This window comes from Podarcis pityusensis (assembly GCF_964106645.2).
Source record: "Podarcis pityusensis genome assembly, chromosome: 15".
Lineage (NCBI taxonomy): Eukaryota > Metazoa > Chordata > Lepidosauria > Squamata > Lacertidae > Podarcis > Podarcis pityusensis.
Genome location: NC_138040.1, coordinates 38,331,063 through 38,344,972, shown reverse-complemented (window position 1 = coordinate 38,344,972; position 13,910 = coordinate 38,331,063). Strand labels below are relative to the sequence as shown.

Genomic DNA, 13,910 nt, shown 5'->3' with positions numbered 1-13,910 from the left:
ATGTTAGTTTAAGCCTCAACCCAATCACTTCCACTCAGTTCCCCTTCCTTCTTTCGTAAAGTGCCAGAGGACCAGATCCATTTCCTTTGACCCTGCAAGGAGACGAATTCAGCTGTTAGATAAAACTCTTATCCCTATTGTTCTTCTAGAAAAACCAGATTATCATATCTGTTATGTACTGAGTTGAATAGGATCCAAAAGGCAGCAGTCTGATTGGTCCTAGAACAATAGGATTCAGAATGCAGCAGTCTGATTGGTCCACAGGAGCCACCCAATCCAGCTCCAGGTGGAAGTGAATCCGCAACCTGATTGGCCTACAGGTGAATCCCAGAATTAGCCAATCACGTGGGGCCCATTGTGTCAATAATGTATATAAAGTAGACATTCTGGGGGAACTTCCATTCCTCCTCACCACTATGAGCTGAATAAAGAGCATGAAATCCACACTCGACTCCGAGTATATTCAATATCATTTGCCACCTCTGGATCTCTCGGTATTACCTTACTCATGTAGATAGGATTTGCACCCTACCTTGTATCTTGCACCCGAACCTCCCTTTTGCACCCTGCACCCATGTACCTCCCCCTTACCTTGTAAATTGATGAACCTGTGACGTATAAGACCACCCACAAATGTGACTGTATAAAATTCTGAACTTACCTTTGTTCCTCATACCTTTTGTCACCTTTGCATAGGGAACCCAGTTGAAATCGAATAAAGGACCTTTGCTTTTAAAAAGCTGCTTGCTTCTTTCTCTCCTTGGTTGGAAGTCACCTGTCTTCTCTGACTCTAGTGGACCCCTTTGAGGCGCCGAACCAAAATTATAAGTGTTTTACATCATTGCCCTGAAAATCAGGGAGGGATCTGGCAGCGCCAGATCGTGTAAGCATCTGTACTGACCTACACAATTTCTGCAGTGAAAATCCATAACTAATTTATTCCTCATTCCCTTTTGCGATATTAAGATTCAGAGGAGTGCCACTCCCTCCCATTTGTCTTCTTAAAGAAAGAGAGAAAGACCTACAATTCCTAAGCTAAAAGGAACTTCAGAGGGCACTGCCCTATTTTTCAACACTAGCGTTATAATCAAAATGAGTGGCTTGTAATTAATCATTCTATACATGTCATGTGAGACTTAGGCTGGCATTCCCAGGAAGGACTTTTGGGAAAGCGAGCTTTCATTTTGGTTTGAAGTGTGCAAGATGCACTTATGCGAATGCGAGAGGCATAATGCACAAATTGCTGCTCTCTGTCAAATGGGGCTCAAAATCCTTTGTTGCCAGGCTGCTAGCGATGGATGTTGAAGGTCAAAGCAGTAAAAAAGGATAAAGAAGTAGGTGGTGACAGGTGAGACTTTGGGCCTATCTAGATTAGTATTTTCTTGCAGGTCTGTTCTGCAACATGTCACTGACGCAATTATAATAGAACGTCAGTGGTGGATTTATACTAGTCCATCTGCACATCATTCCACTTCATTCGTTGTTCTGTGATGCTTCCCAAATGTTACTGCATTATTGTCATCTTGAAGGTGTGTGTGTGTGTGTGATATATGTTAAAAAGTTGCAGACTTTCAGCATGACATTATGGGCTGCACTGATTGCGTGGCTATTCCCGCCCCCTCCCACGGAATGGAATAAATAAAGACACAGGACACCAGAATTTAGGTTAATGGGTGAAAAATGGCCACAACTTTATTGATTACAGGTATGAGAGGTATTGGCTTTAGGCATTGGCCCTATCAGACTAACTGGTATAACCGGGAAGGGTTAAGCACCAACAGGGGGAGCCCCCGAGATGCACATCCCTAGGCGCTCCCCGAGGGGTTACCGCTCGGGAGCGCGCTTTAGGCCCTAGCCTCCATAGGTTTCGGACGAGGCGACGCCCCCCGGAGTCCTTTAACGAACTACCCTTCAACATTTGGGGGAGGTGATGGCATTCCTCCCCCCCATCTCATTTGCATAATAATACCCCTGCCAATGCCTAACCACCCAAACCAAGGTGTTGTGACGTTTTTGCTACGAGGTAGGCGAAGAAACCAAGTGGCTTCCAAAATATAGCCAATTAGCCAAATGGAAAAACTCCTACCAGGCCCCTTGCGGCGACCAGCCAAAGCCCATAGCAAAGTCCAGATGAGAACCTACAGGGCGGGAGGGTGGGAAACTGCAGCTGCTGAAAGGAAAAGAAAGGGGCGAGCATGGGCTGCCCCGACCTTAAATGCCCCTTACAAGTCCTGCTCCCGCCGCCAGCCGATTGGCTGGCGCGGTGAATAATGAATACTAATGATCCCAGGATTCCCTAGGCCCGCGGGGCTGCAGCCAGCCCCACGAGGGTGTGAATGGGGCGTGAGCCCGCAACCCCCCCTCCACATGTCGGGAGTGGCATTGGAAACAGAACAGGCTGGCTGCCCTGAAAGGTGCCTGAGAACTTTTTGAATCTGAAAGTCAAAATCCAACTAGGCATTCCCCAAAAATCACTGCTGCTGTTCTCCTCCTCCTCCTCCTCCTCCTCCTCCTCCTCCTCCTCCTCCTCCCCTCTCTGCTCTTCAGTCAGTAAAGGTTCCCAGAAAGGCTTACAAATACCGTATTTTTCGCTCTATAAGACACACTTTTCCCCTCCTAAAAAGTAAGAGGAAATGTGTGTGCGTCTTATGGAGCGAATGCAGGTGGGAGGCTCTGCTCAGTGCTCCCTTTAAAGAGCCGTACACATGTTCTGCATGCTCTTTAAAGGGAGTGCGGCTCTTGGGGGAGCCTTCCTCCGGCTGCCCAGGAGAGGCTGCACGCAGCTATCCCACAAGCCAGAACAGCAAGAGGCTATCCCATAAGCCAGATCCCTCTTGCTGTTCTGGCTTCTGTGATTCAGAATATTTTTTTTCTTGTTTTCCTCCTCCAGAAACTAGGTGCATCTTATGGTCTGGTGCATCTTATAGAACGAAAAATACGGTACCAGTGAAAAGAGAGCTCCTGTCCTCTGGCTCACAATCTAAGAGACACGGCACAAAAGGAAAAACGTACTGAGAGAGAGGAGGAAAAAGGGAACTTGCTGATCTTTCAACACGGCCAATGGAGAGGCCCCAGAGCCTCACTGCTCTTGCAGCCTGACGGCTCAGTGGGGAAATCTGTAAATGTTGGCTTCTTTTGGTTTCTCATTTTCCAATTTTAAGGGTTGTATCCAGCTAAGTTCTGCTTAGAGTAGACCCACTGAAATCAATGAAATGAAGTCAATCATGCCCATTCATTTCCATGGCCCTGAGCAGGACTAGCATTAGATACAACCCAAAGTTCAGTTCTTCACATTTCAGTTTGCATTTTCTTTTTAAAAAAGGTCATCAGCAGCATTTTGATGTGAATTTCTTCTAGTATGCAAATATTTGTATGCAATCTTGCTTAACAGACACATTTTTGCAAAGCAATCCCCACTAATAGTGTTGTTTTCAACAAATATTTCATGCACGCTTTATGCATTTCTGTGCACATTACTTGCCTGGAGAACTGCGCTGCAGAATTTAGAGAAGTGCAGATTTCAAAGGAAAGCTTGTGTTGCTTTAAGTTCCTCTTTACAGTGTTCCAGGGCCCCCAGCTTCTAGAAAGAGCAGCTCTACAATCAGGCTCAGCCACGTATTTGACCCCAAAATAACCCTTCAGCACCTGGTCACGCCCACCAGTGTCACCGGGTTAACTATAAAACGCTGTGCATTTCCTTGCGGAGAGCACAGGGCGGGAATCTGCAGCTCAAGGTACCGGACTTCCCAAATCAGCACAGGTACTGTCCACTCTACACTTTCTTTTCTTGGACTTGATCAGTGTTTCCCGCAAGGGCTAAGCCACAGTCTGTGGGGTGCTGGAACCATCCAGGGGATGGTGGTAGTAGCCTCAGGTGCAATTGGGGGGGGGGCGTTGAATAAAAATAAGGGAGCAGTGGAAGCATAAAGAAAGGAGAGGATAGAAGAAAAATTTGAGAAACCGTTCGTAAATGTGGGACGGCAACAACGCCTCCTTTGGATCCAGTGGTTGTGCTGGAGGTGAGAGTTTTTCCTGGGCTTGGGGGAACTCATATCAGCTTCACCCAGGCCCAGGAAGCAGATTGCAGCTGGCCTGCCTATTTGGTCAATGGCAGGCAGGTTGCAGTGCTTGCCCCACCCCTGGGGTTGAATACAACCCCACAGTGCCATTTTGGCTGGGAAGGCTCTTCTCTGCTTCCAGTAAGGCACCTGTAAGGCAAATATTTCTGTGTATAGACCTTCCCTTAGCCCATTTCTAAATACCGTATTTTTTGCTCTATAAGACACACTTTTTCCCTCCTAAAAAGTAAGGGAAAATGTGTGTGCGTCTTATGGAGCGAATGCAGGCTGCGCAGCTATCCCAGAAGCCAGAACAGCAAGAGGGATTGCTGCTTTCACTGCACAGCGATCCCTCTTGCTGTTCTGGCTTCTGAGATTCAGAATATATTTTTTTCTTGTTTTCCTCCTCCAAACTAGGTGCGTCTTATAGAGCGAAAAATATGGTACTTAAATTTCCTGTCATTATGGTCATTGGGAGCCAAAGCTAAATATATTTCTCTGAAATTTTAAGAATGAGAATAGCACAGATTTCCATTTGTGATGGGAAATGGGAAACTGTTAGCAGTCAGATGTTGCTGGACTACAATTCCCATCATCAGTAACCATTCCTCATTCTGGTTGGGACTGCTGGGAGTTGGAGTTCAACAGTGTCTGGAGGACCACAGGTCCTTCCCACTTGATTTATAGCTTGTCATTAAAAAAAAATAGTTTTGGTTTATTATGATTATACCCCTGTCAGCTACCTTGTGCGTTTCCGTAATAAATTTCTTCCCTGGCCTGGCAAACCTGCTATTAGCTCTATAGCAGAGAACAGGCCACATCTACATTGGACATTGAAAGCAATAGTTAAAGCACAGCCTTTCCCCAAATAATCCTGGGAACTATAGTTTGTTTTTTTTAATTTGTTTTTTAATAAAAAATTAATAATCCCGCTTTATCACTACCCGAAGGAGTCTCGAAGCGGCTAACATTCTCCTTTCCCTTCCTCCCCCACAACAAACACTCTGTGAGATGAGTGGGGCTGAGAGACTTCAGAGAAGTGTGACTAGCCCAAGGTCACCCAGCAGCTGCATGTGGAGGAGCGGAGACGCGAACCCGGTTCACCAGATTACGAGTCTACTGCTCTAAACCACTACACCACACTGGGTCTCTCTCTCTCTCTCTCTTTTAATAATAATAATAATAAAGGAACTATAGTTTGTTAAGGGTGTTGGGAGTTGTAGCTCTGTGAGGGGTAAACTTTCTTTGGAAAGATTTGGATGCTGTCAGGTCTCTGCTCATCAGGAATCATAGCCTATGATATCAATCTCTTTTAGTAGCTCCCTCTCAGGATTGTTGCTGTGCCTGCAGAAAAAGCATCCAAGAGCCTGAAGTTCAAGCAATTCTATAAAAGCACTGGAGAAAGTGGGAGACACTGTAGAGATGGAACCCCAGAAGTATGAGCCCCATAAGGTGGGACCCCAGAAATGTGAGCCGTACGAGGTGGAAGCCAAGAGGAAGAAAACTTGGGATCAGGAAATGGCAGATTTATTCACTGCATTTGGGCCAATATCAGGTGAAAAACAACTTCTTACTTTTCTATTTGTTACCCTAGAAAAGGACCTGGACTGCATATATCCCTATTTAGCCAATGTAAAAATTTCTTCTTCTTGTTTGAAATTTCATAATCAATATTTAAAACATATAACCATTAATGAGCACTTAAAATTTAATATTTATATTTAAACAAATCCTTGAGTGGTTTACAACACAGGTTAAAATATCTTGAAGAAATAGCACCTACAGAAAATTCTGGATAATTTCTATGGTCTGTAAAACACAACTAACAACTAAACAGAGCATCCTCTTTGGTATCATAATAAATGCTCCTTCTGTGTATATGTAATATTAAATATATATACCAAAGTATCACATAATTGTAAAGAAAGGAATATGACCTAATTTATGTTCTGATTTCTACAGATTCTAGAATGTTCATTTCAATCAACTACATTTAAAGGGGCTTTATTTTTATTACCCACACAATAGGTATACTAACCAAGTGAGGACAAGTCCCTCTCTGGCAACTGTGACGTTAACATATGAGAGTGCTGGAGGTGAAATAGTTAAACAGGTTACCCAATCAGGACCCAGGGGGTGGAGTCAGAGGCACTATAAAACCAGCTCTGGGAGGGGTGGAGGAGAGAGTTCGTTGGGAGTTGGGTGGTTGGTTGGAGTGGGAGTGAATTGGGATAGAGTCTGTGGGTAGGTTGAGTTAGTGTAGCGAAATAAGCTGAGTCAGGAACAGTTAGGGGCTCGGAAGACAAGTAAATATCTGAGAGGTGGTTTAGTGAGTGAGAGCAGGTAGCGGAAGTTATAGGTGTGGATAGGCACCCCATGATTGTAATTGACCGATACTGTTTATGAAACCACACGCTTGTTAAACTGCAATAAATAAACAGAAGTTTACGTTCCAATTTAACCCTGACTGGATTCAGTATTGTCCCAGGAAGGGCCTGGGTGGTGGCAGCGAGAAGTAAAGTGGTGGCACAGGGATCAATAGATGGTGAAACGTCCGGGGACCCTGTGTGATCACCACAGCAACTTGCAACCAAAACAATTAGGGCCATTTCTTCCTTGCCATAAGATACCAACCAGTCTTCAGAGATAATGTCAAAAGACTCCTGGAGACAGGCTAGAGTGTGATGCCTTGAAGACACGGGTGGAGAAATTGCATCCCTCCAGATGTTCTTAGGTTCTTGACACACGTCAGCGCCAGCCAGCATGGCCAAGGATCAGGGCTTAAGGAAGCTGTAACCTGACATTGTAGAATTGTAGAGTTGGGAGGAAGGAACCGTGTGGGTCACACAGGTTCCCTATTCCTGCTTTAAGAGAGCCACATTATCTCACTGGGTAAAAGAGGCTCTTCAGTGGTACCTCGGGTTACATATGCTTCAGGTTACATACGCTTCAGGTTACAGACTCCACTCACACAGAAATATTACCTCGGATTAAGAACCTTGCTTCAGGATGAGAACAGAAATCGTGCTCCGGCGGCGTGGCAGCAGCAGGAGGCCCCATTAGTTAAAGTGGTGCTTCAGGTAAGAACAGTTTCAGGTTAAGAACGGACCTCTGGAATGAATTAAGTACTTAACCCGAGGTACCACTGTATTTAGGGTCTGCAGTACTGAATAGTTGGGAGCACTGACATTTCTTATATGTTGTTGACTTCCAGAATTGCCTCTACATGCCTTTGATTTTGTCCTCTGACTTGTTACCTTCCTCTGCTTCCATGTGGCTCCACCTTCTCCCCACCCTAGGCACAATCATCAGCCGAGGCAACTACAGTACTGGGCAATAGTTTATCCTTCTTTGTTCCAATGGGATTGACCTGGCTGAATACCAAGTACTCTTGTTGAACTGTTTTAACTGATTTGCTGTTTAACTGGTTTCTCCAAGAAAGAAAAAACTCAACAGGCGATCATATAATTCCATCTGCTGATACAGTTGCTGCTTTCCAGTCAGTCAAAGTCTCCGGTTTCTTTAGATATCCATTGTATCCTCATAGGATATGGTCATCAGTTTGGCTGTGAATGTGTTAACAGGTTAAAATACAGCCAGGTCATTCTTTTTCTTCCATTTGGCTTGAAGCTGGTTTGGAGAAAAACATATCAAGAAACTACAGGGTTATATTATCTGGAGGATATCTGCAATTGTGCAGGCACAACTTTGGTGGCACAACAATTTTGGAGAAATGTAATATTAAGGCTGAGATCCAGCACAGGTGGTTTCTTGAAAGGCTTTAAAATAAGCAAATACAGTGGTACCTCGGGTTACATACGCTTCAGGTTACATACGCTTCAGGTTACAGACTCCGCTAACCCAGAAATAGTGCTTCAGGTTAAGAACTTTGCTTGAGGATGAGAACAGAAATCGTGCTCTGGTGGCGCGGCAGTAGCGGGAGGTCCCATTAGCTAAAGTGGTGCTTCTGCTTAAGAACACTTTCAGGTTAAGTACAGACCTCCGGAACTAATTAAGTACTTAACCCGAGGTACCACTGTAGATATAAAAAGGGAATCTTGACACACCAACCAAAGCATTCATCTTCTCATCTATATATTAGAGAGACGGGAACCTTAGGCTCAGGGGTCAAATATGGCCAAGCAGCCCTCTTGATATGGTCCATGGAACACTCCCCAGGCCACACCCTCTCTTCCCAGGCCACACCCTCCACTGGCCTCAAATCCCACCTTCTTGGGGTATCTCCCTGGTCTGGAATGTGTCCTTGAACTCTGATTATAGCTCTTGGCTGCCTGGATGAAGAGAAGCATGTGTATAAAGTAGGCTAGTGTACATAGGTTAAATTTGCAATCATTTCTCTTCCCACTTCTGCTTCTGGTCCCAGTGATCACCGGTATGTGGCCTCAACCTGTGAAATATCTCATGCAGGTGTAGCACAAAAATTAAAAATGTGGCAACTGACAGAAGATGGTGTTCAGAGCCAACGGAGTTGGTTATTTCCTCCTCCAGATATCTCTTGGCTTATATGTTTTTGTGTAATATGTGTCTGTCTATGTATATTTTCCCCCAGGGCCTTTGCATCCCTCAAGTACAGAGAATGTGCATATGAAGAGGGAGCCCTGGTTGTTCAGATTTTGGGATATCAACCAGAATTACTTCTTCCTACAGAACAACATACTAATAGCAGCCCCACAAAATTCCAATTCATCAGGTAGCTGCTGAAGCTCTTCTCGTCTGTATGCATTTCTCAATCATTTGTAAATTTGGGATTTGGGTAATGGAGGTGTTGGGTTTGCCACTCTTTTTATAGGGTACATGATTATTGCCATTGCTGATAAATGGACCATGCTCTGATCTACCTTCTTTCATTTCTACCCCACTCTGATTCCTCCCCATATATGAAGATTCCTATTTGTGTATATTGACCCTATCAGCACCAGTAAATTACAGTTAAGCAAAATGGTGTAGTGGCTAGAATGTTAGGCTAGGACCTTGGAGACCAAAGTTGAAATCTCTACTGAGCCTTGAAGCTCACTGGTTAACCATGGGACAGTCACTATCTCTCAGCCTAACCTGCCTCACAGGGTTATTCCAGGGATGAAATGAGGAGGGTGAGGACCATGTACACCACCTTGAACTCTATGAAAGATGAAAGATGGAATATGAATTTTTGTAACAACAAGAACAACCGCCACCACCACCATCTCCTAATTAGTATCTTCTCATCCAAAACTCTTGCACCATTGAAAGATGCTTTTCACTATCTCTTGTACCATTTAACCTGTTTCTCTGTTGTTCTCCAGATGAGTTAATGGTTGTACTCCCAAACCACTCTCTAGAAGAAAAAAAGCGACCCATATTTATTGGCCTCAGAGATAAGAGCTACACCCTGTTCTGTGTGAAGTCTGGTGAAGGTCAACCTCAGCTAAAGTTAGAGGTGAGTTTCAGGTGTAGTTGTAGTTCAGTTTCAGTTGTTGAATTCACTCTGTCCTGAGAGAGCTCAGTTGGTAGAGCATGAGACTCTTAATTTCAGGGTTGTGGGTTCAAGCCCCACATTGGCAAAAGATTCCTGCATTGCAGGGGGTTGGATTGGATGACCCTCATGGTCCCTTCCAACTCCACAATTCTATGAATTGTAATCCTAAAAGATTATCTTGTCATGAAGATAGTGACTCTATTCCAATGCATGTCAAGAGCACCATTCTAGAGTCTATGACACTCCTCGACCTCTGTTGAGAACCCTAGCCTGAATAGACAAATATCCTTGGTTTTATCTCCAATCTATGTTTACAGTTTAACTCCCCTTTTTTCAATATTTCAACTGGTCTGAACAGTCTAGTTCTTATCTAATGGAAGTTCAAAGCATTAGGAAGATGAAACTATCTTCTAAGTAATATCTGGTTGGATATTACCTGAACCACTTATATCAGAGATGGGTTGTGTGTTTTTTTTTTTTGCAATTCATCCCATCTACACTCTCTGCATGGTTATTAACCTACCCTGCTGGATATAAGAGCATCCCACATGGTTTTGTTAAAGTCTGTGACTGAGCTTTGGAACAACAAAACTCTATCTTTTTAAGAGTACTTATAGAGTTGGGATTAAAGGTGGAGTCCTTGTCAGTAGATCTTTGAACCCCTCTCTCAATAGTCAGGCAGCCCTTATACAAAGGGAATCACCCATGTCATATCTGTTTGTCCTCTATGATTAGGGTTATGTATATTCTGTGCTAAACACAGACCTGGTATTCTGTACCAAGATCACTCATAGTCTTTGCTTACAGAGGAGGAATACTGAGAGCCAGGGATACTTCTCCACACTTTGTTTGTTTGCCCCCTTTTTACAGAGAATGCTTACATGGATGCACATTACAGTGTTTTATATATAGTGGTACCTCTGCTTGCGAACAGGATCCATTCTGGAGCCCCATTCACAACCTGAGCAGAACGCAACCCGCATCTGTGCGGGTCGTGATTTGCTGCTTCTGCGCATGTGCATGATGTCATTTTGCACATGCACGAGCAGCGAAACCCAGAAGTAACCCTTTCTGGTTCTTCCGGGTTGCCGCGGGATGCAACCTGAAAACATTTAACCCAAAGCATCTTTAACCCGAGGTATGATAGTACAACAGTAGATTACACTGCATTCTATATATCCTTCCTATTCCTCCCCCAGACATGATTGGTGGCAGTCTTCTTTGTGACAGAATGTGATTGTTGCGCTAGCCTATCCAGTGTGGAGAGGCAAAGCATAATTCAGGATTTTAGGGGCTATTGTGCCTTTAATTAAAAGGTTCCTATACTTGTTGTTTCTCCCTGCTTCATTATGTCCTGTCAACACTGTTGGGTAATTAGTTCCAAATTGACCTTTAATTAGTTTGCTTCTATATCCTGTGGAATAGAATGAACTTTAATTACTGGTTTCTGATATTTCCCCATTTTAAAAAAAATAATGAAGTAGTATAGAACACAGAAAAAAAACCCGTTAATAGAAACTGTTGGCATGGAACACAAGCTTTGAAATGGACTATTTGTTGTTAATCCAGAAACCATGCTGTCCTATTAATACCATGTAACTTATCTGTCTGAGTTTTCATGTTTTCTTAGGAGAGAAAAATTCATCAGCTTTATGAAAAAAATGAGGAATTCAAGAGCTTCACCTTCTACAGCAAAACTGAGGGCAACGGAGAGAAATGCTCTTTTCAGTCTGCAGAGTTCCCAGATTGGTTCATAAGCACTTCACCTGAGCCAAACCAACCTGTTGGTTTGAGTAAGCGAGATGGGTCTGCAAATATTCTGTTCTATTTTGAAATAAAATAATTCATCAGCATAGATCGGAACTATTGTTTTTAAGGGGAACTGAAAGCTGGAATCTGATATATTTGGGGTATAGCAAAATGAAGTCCATTGCAGCACTATGTGGACAGATTAGGAAAGCAGTTAATAGCCGCCCATCCATTGCTGATGCTGTCGATTTTACAGCCCGATCAGCTGCATTTTATGAAAAGCAACAACCAACACATCAGGAGCAGCCAGAAGTTTCATGAACTAGTAAACAAGGTGTTATGTAGAGATATGCTGAGAAATGTGTCAGAGGAAGGGTTTCTTTAGAAGATGTTCGTGCTTTTTTAGTAGCCCTCAGAAAATTGTCTCAAGTTGAGTACACAGTGGCATCTTACAATGAGGGAAAAATTGTATAAGAGGGAAAATACGGGATCTGTCAGTTACCAAATGGATAAATGAGTACAAAAAGGTAGCTAGATATTGGAAGACATTAGTGGGAATAATCAGTGAAATATTTCAGTGGAAAATAGAGCTAGACCCAGTGGTGTGTCTTTAATGATTTTTGTAAAGAACTGTGTGCCCGTAGAGAAACAAATCCCAATCTTACACATTGTTACAGTGGCATGAATAGCATTTGCAAAATCATGGGAAAGACTCAACATTATAAAAGATATATGATCAAATGGAAATCATTAAATGGTCAGCTTTGAAAAGAGAGATGAAGAATTATAGAAACAGTCTTCTCAGCTTTGTTGTTGCTTAGTCATTTAGTCATGTCCGACTCTTCATGACCCCATGGACCAGAGCACACCAGGCACTCCTGTCTTCCACTGTCTCCTGCAGTTTGGTCTGACTCATGCTGGTAGCTTCAAGAACATTGTCCAACCATCTTGTCCTCTGTCGTCCCCTTCACCTTGTGCCCTCAATCTTTCCCAACATCAGGGTCTTTTCCAGGGAGTCTTTTCTTCTCAAGAGGAAGCCAAAGAATTGGAGCCTCAGCTTCAGGATCTGTCCTTCCAGTGAGCACTCAGGGCTGATTTCCTTAAGAATGGATAGGTTTGATCTTCTTGCAGTACATAGGACTCTCAAGAGTCTCCTCAGCTAGGACAGTTATTCAATATATAGGGGGAGAGAACTCATTATTAAGGGAAAAGGGAGAGATTTTATGTTTGTTATATGACTCCTCACTTCACTGTTCTTAAAGTGATCTGAGTGGGAGCACTTTTGCAGAGGGAGAGGCAAGAAGCCACTACCTCTGATGTCACTGGCATTTGTCATCAGGGAGGAGGAGTGGACAAAGGCTGTAAAAAGTCTTATTACCCCGCTCTTCCTCCTCCTTCCCTGAAGACAAGACACAGCAGCACCCAACCTGCTTGCTCTGTATGCAGTGAGAGATTAGCTAGTCGTAGTAGTTGGAACTGAGCAGGACTTCTTTGTTCCTTTCTGCAACTGGCTGGTGGAAGGAAATACTGTATTACAAGCCTGGAGCAATTAGCTGTGGGTGCTGAATAATTAGGTTGATTGGCTTGACTGGCTTCTGGTTGCTTTGCAGGTACATAAGTGTGGGGAAATAGGGATGTGGGTGGTGCTGTGGTCTAAACCATGGAGCCTCTGGGGCTTCCTGATCAGAAGGTCGGCGGTTCGAATCCCTGCAACGGGGTGAGCTCCTGTTGCTTGGTCCCAGCTCCTGCCAACTGGCGGGAAGGTAAACCGCGTTTCTGTGTGCTGCTCTGCTTCGCCAGAAGCAGCTTAGTCATGCTGGCCCCATGACCCGGAAGCTGTATGCCGGCTCCCTCGGCCATTAAAGCGAGATGAGTGCCGCAACCCCAGAGTCGGCCACGGCTGGACCTAATGGTCAGGGGTCCCTTTACCTTTACCTTAGTTAATTTTTATGTGATTTTAGTAAGTTTAAAAATTAAATAATAAATATGCCAGAGCTCAGGAACTGATTTTGAGTTTAGTAAAGTTACTAAGCTGAATGCATATTAGATCAGCCTCAACTTGGCTTTGACTAGTGCTGCATCAGCAATGTAGTACTCAGATGCTGAAGAGATAAAGGAACAGTGTTGTAATCAAAGGAATTTTAATATTCAGGAAGTTGTTTATGAGTAATCTTAACTTTGCATTCCAAGTGGGACTTGAGCTAGTATTACCAGGAACAACTTTAGGTGTGGTCAGTGCCAAGTTCAGTTTTGAGAATGCTTGATAGATTTATTTGAACATGAAAGGAATGATTCCCACATTGTTGTCATCTGTTAAATGGACCATGGGATCCTTGCAGGTTGGTTGCCGGGTGCTGGCAGTGAATACTGACAATCAAAGCAGCAAAAGGAACGAGAAAGCAATGACCACCTACTGAAAGTGAGAAATAAGGCTTATTGAAGTCCTTTTAATGAAAACACTCAGCAGTAGAGTCTTCCTGGACTTCGCCTCCTGCACTTCAGGAGAATTGCCTAAGCCTCTTTGCAAAGTTTTCACATTTTGCCTTTGACTGCCTTGTACCTGATCTCAGCAAACCCACCACAAGAAAGATGCATTTTGGTTGGTAGAATGAAAGGAAGGGTAAAAC

At 43.7% G+C, this 13,910-nt stretch overlaps 1 protein-coding gene across 4 annotated transcripts; it reads left to right on the top strand.

Annotated features, from left to right (window-relative positions):
* Positions 1–3,612: 3,612 nt before the first annotated feature.
* LOC308464621 (interleukin-1 family member 10-like) lies at positions 3,613–12,161 on the top strand. Of its 4 annotated transcripts, none has more exons than XM_080984068.1 (5): positions 3,613–3,760; positions 5,409–5,613; positions 8,629–8,769; positions 9,362–9,495; positions 11,165–12,161. In XM_080984068.1, exons 2-5 carry the CDS (start codon positions 5,481–5,483, stop codon positions 11,375–11,377), a joined length of 621 nt encoding a protein of 206 aa, XP_080840194.1. In that variant the 5' UTR covers positions 3,613–3,760; positions 5,409–5,480; the 3' UTR covers positions 11,378–12,161. The 4 variants fall into 4 exon arrangements, with proteins under 4 accessions (XP_080840194.1, XP_080840195.1, XP_080840196.1 ...); XM_080984069.1 differs by having other exon boundaries at positions 5,378–5,613; XM_080984070.1 differs by having other exon boundaries at positions 5,375–5,613.
* Positions 12,162–13,910: the final 1,749 nt, after the last annotated feature.

Coding starts and splice junctions, on each gene's coding strand:
- LOC308464621 (XM_080984068.1), top strand. CDS start 5,481: ATGGAACCCCAGAAGTATGAGCCCCATAAGGTGGGACCCCAGAAATGT. Junction 8,770..9,361: donor ACAAAATTCCAATTCATCAG/GTAGCTGCTGAA, acceptor GTTGTTCTCCAG/ATGAGTTAATGGTTGTACTC. Junction 9,496..11,164: donor AACCTCAGCTAAAGTTAGAG/GTGAGTTTCAGG, acceptor ATGTTTTCTTAG/GAGAGAAAAATTCATCAGCT.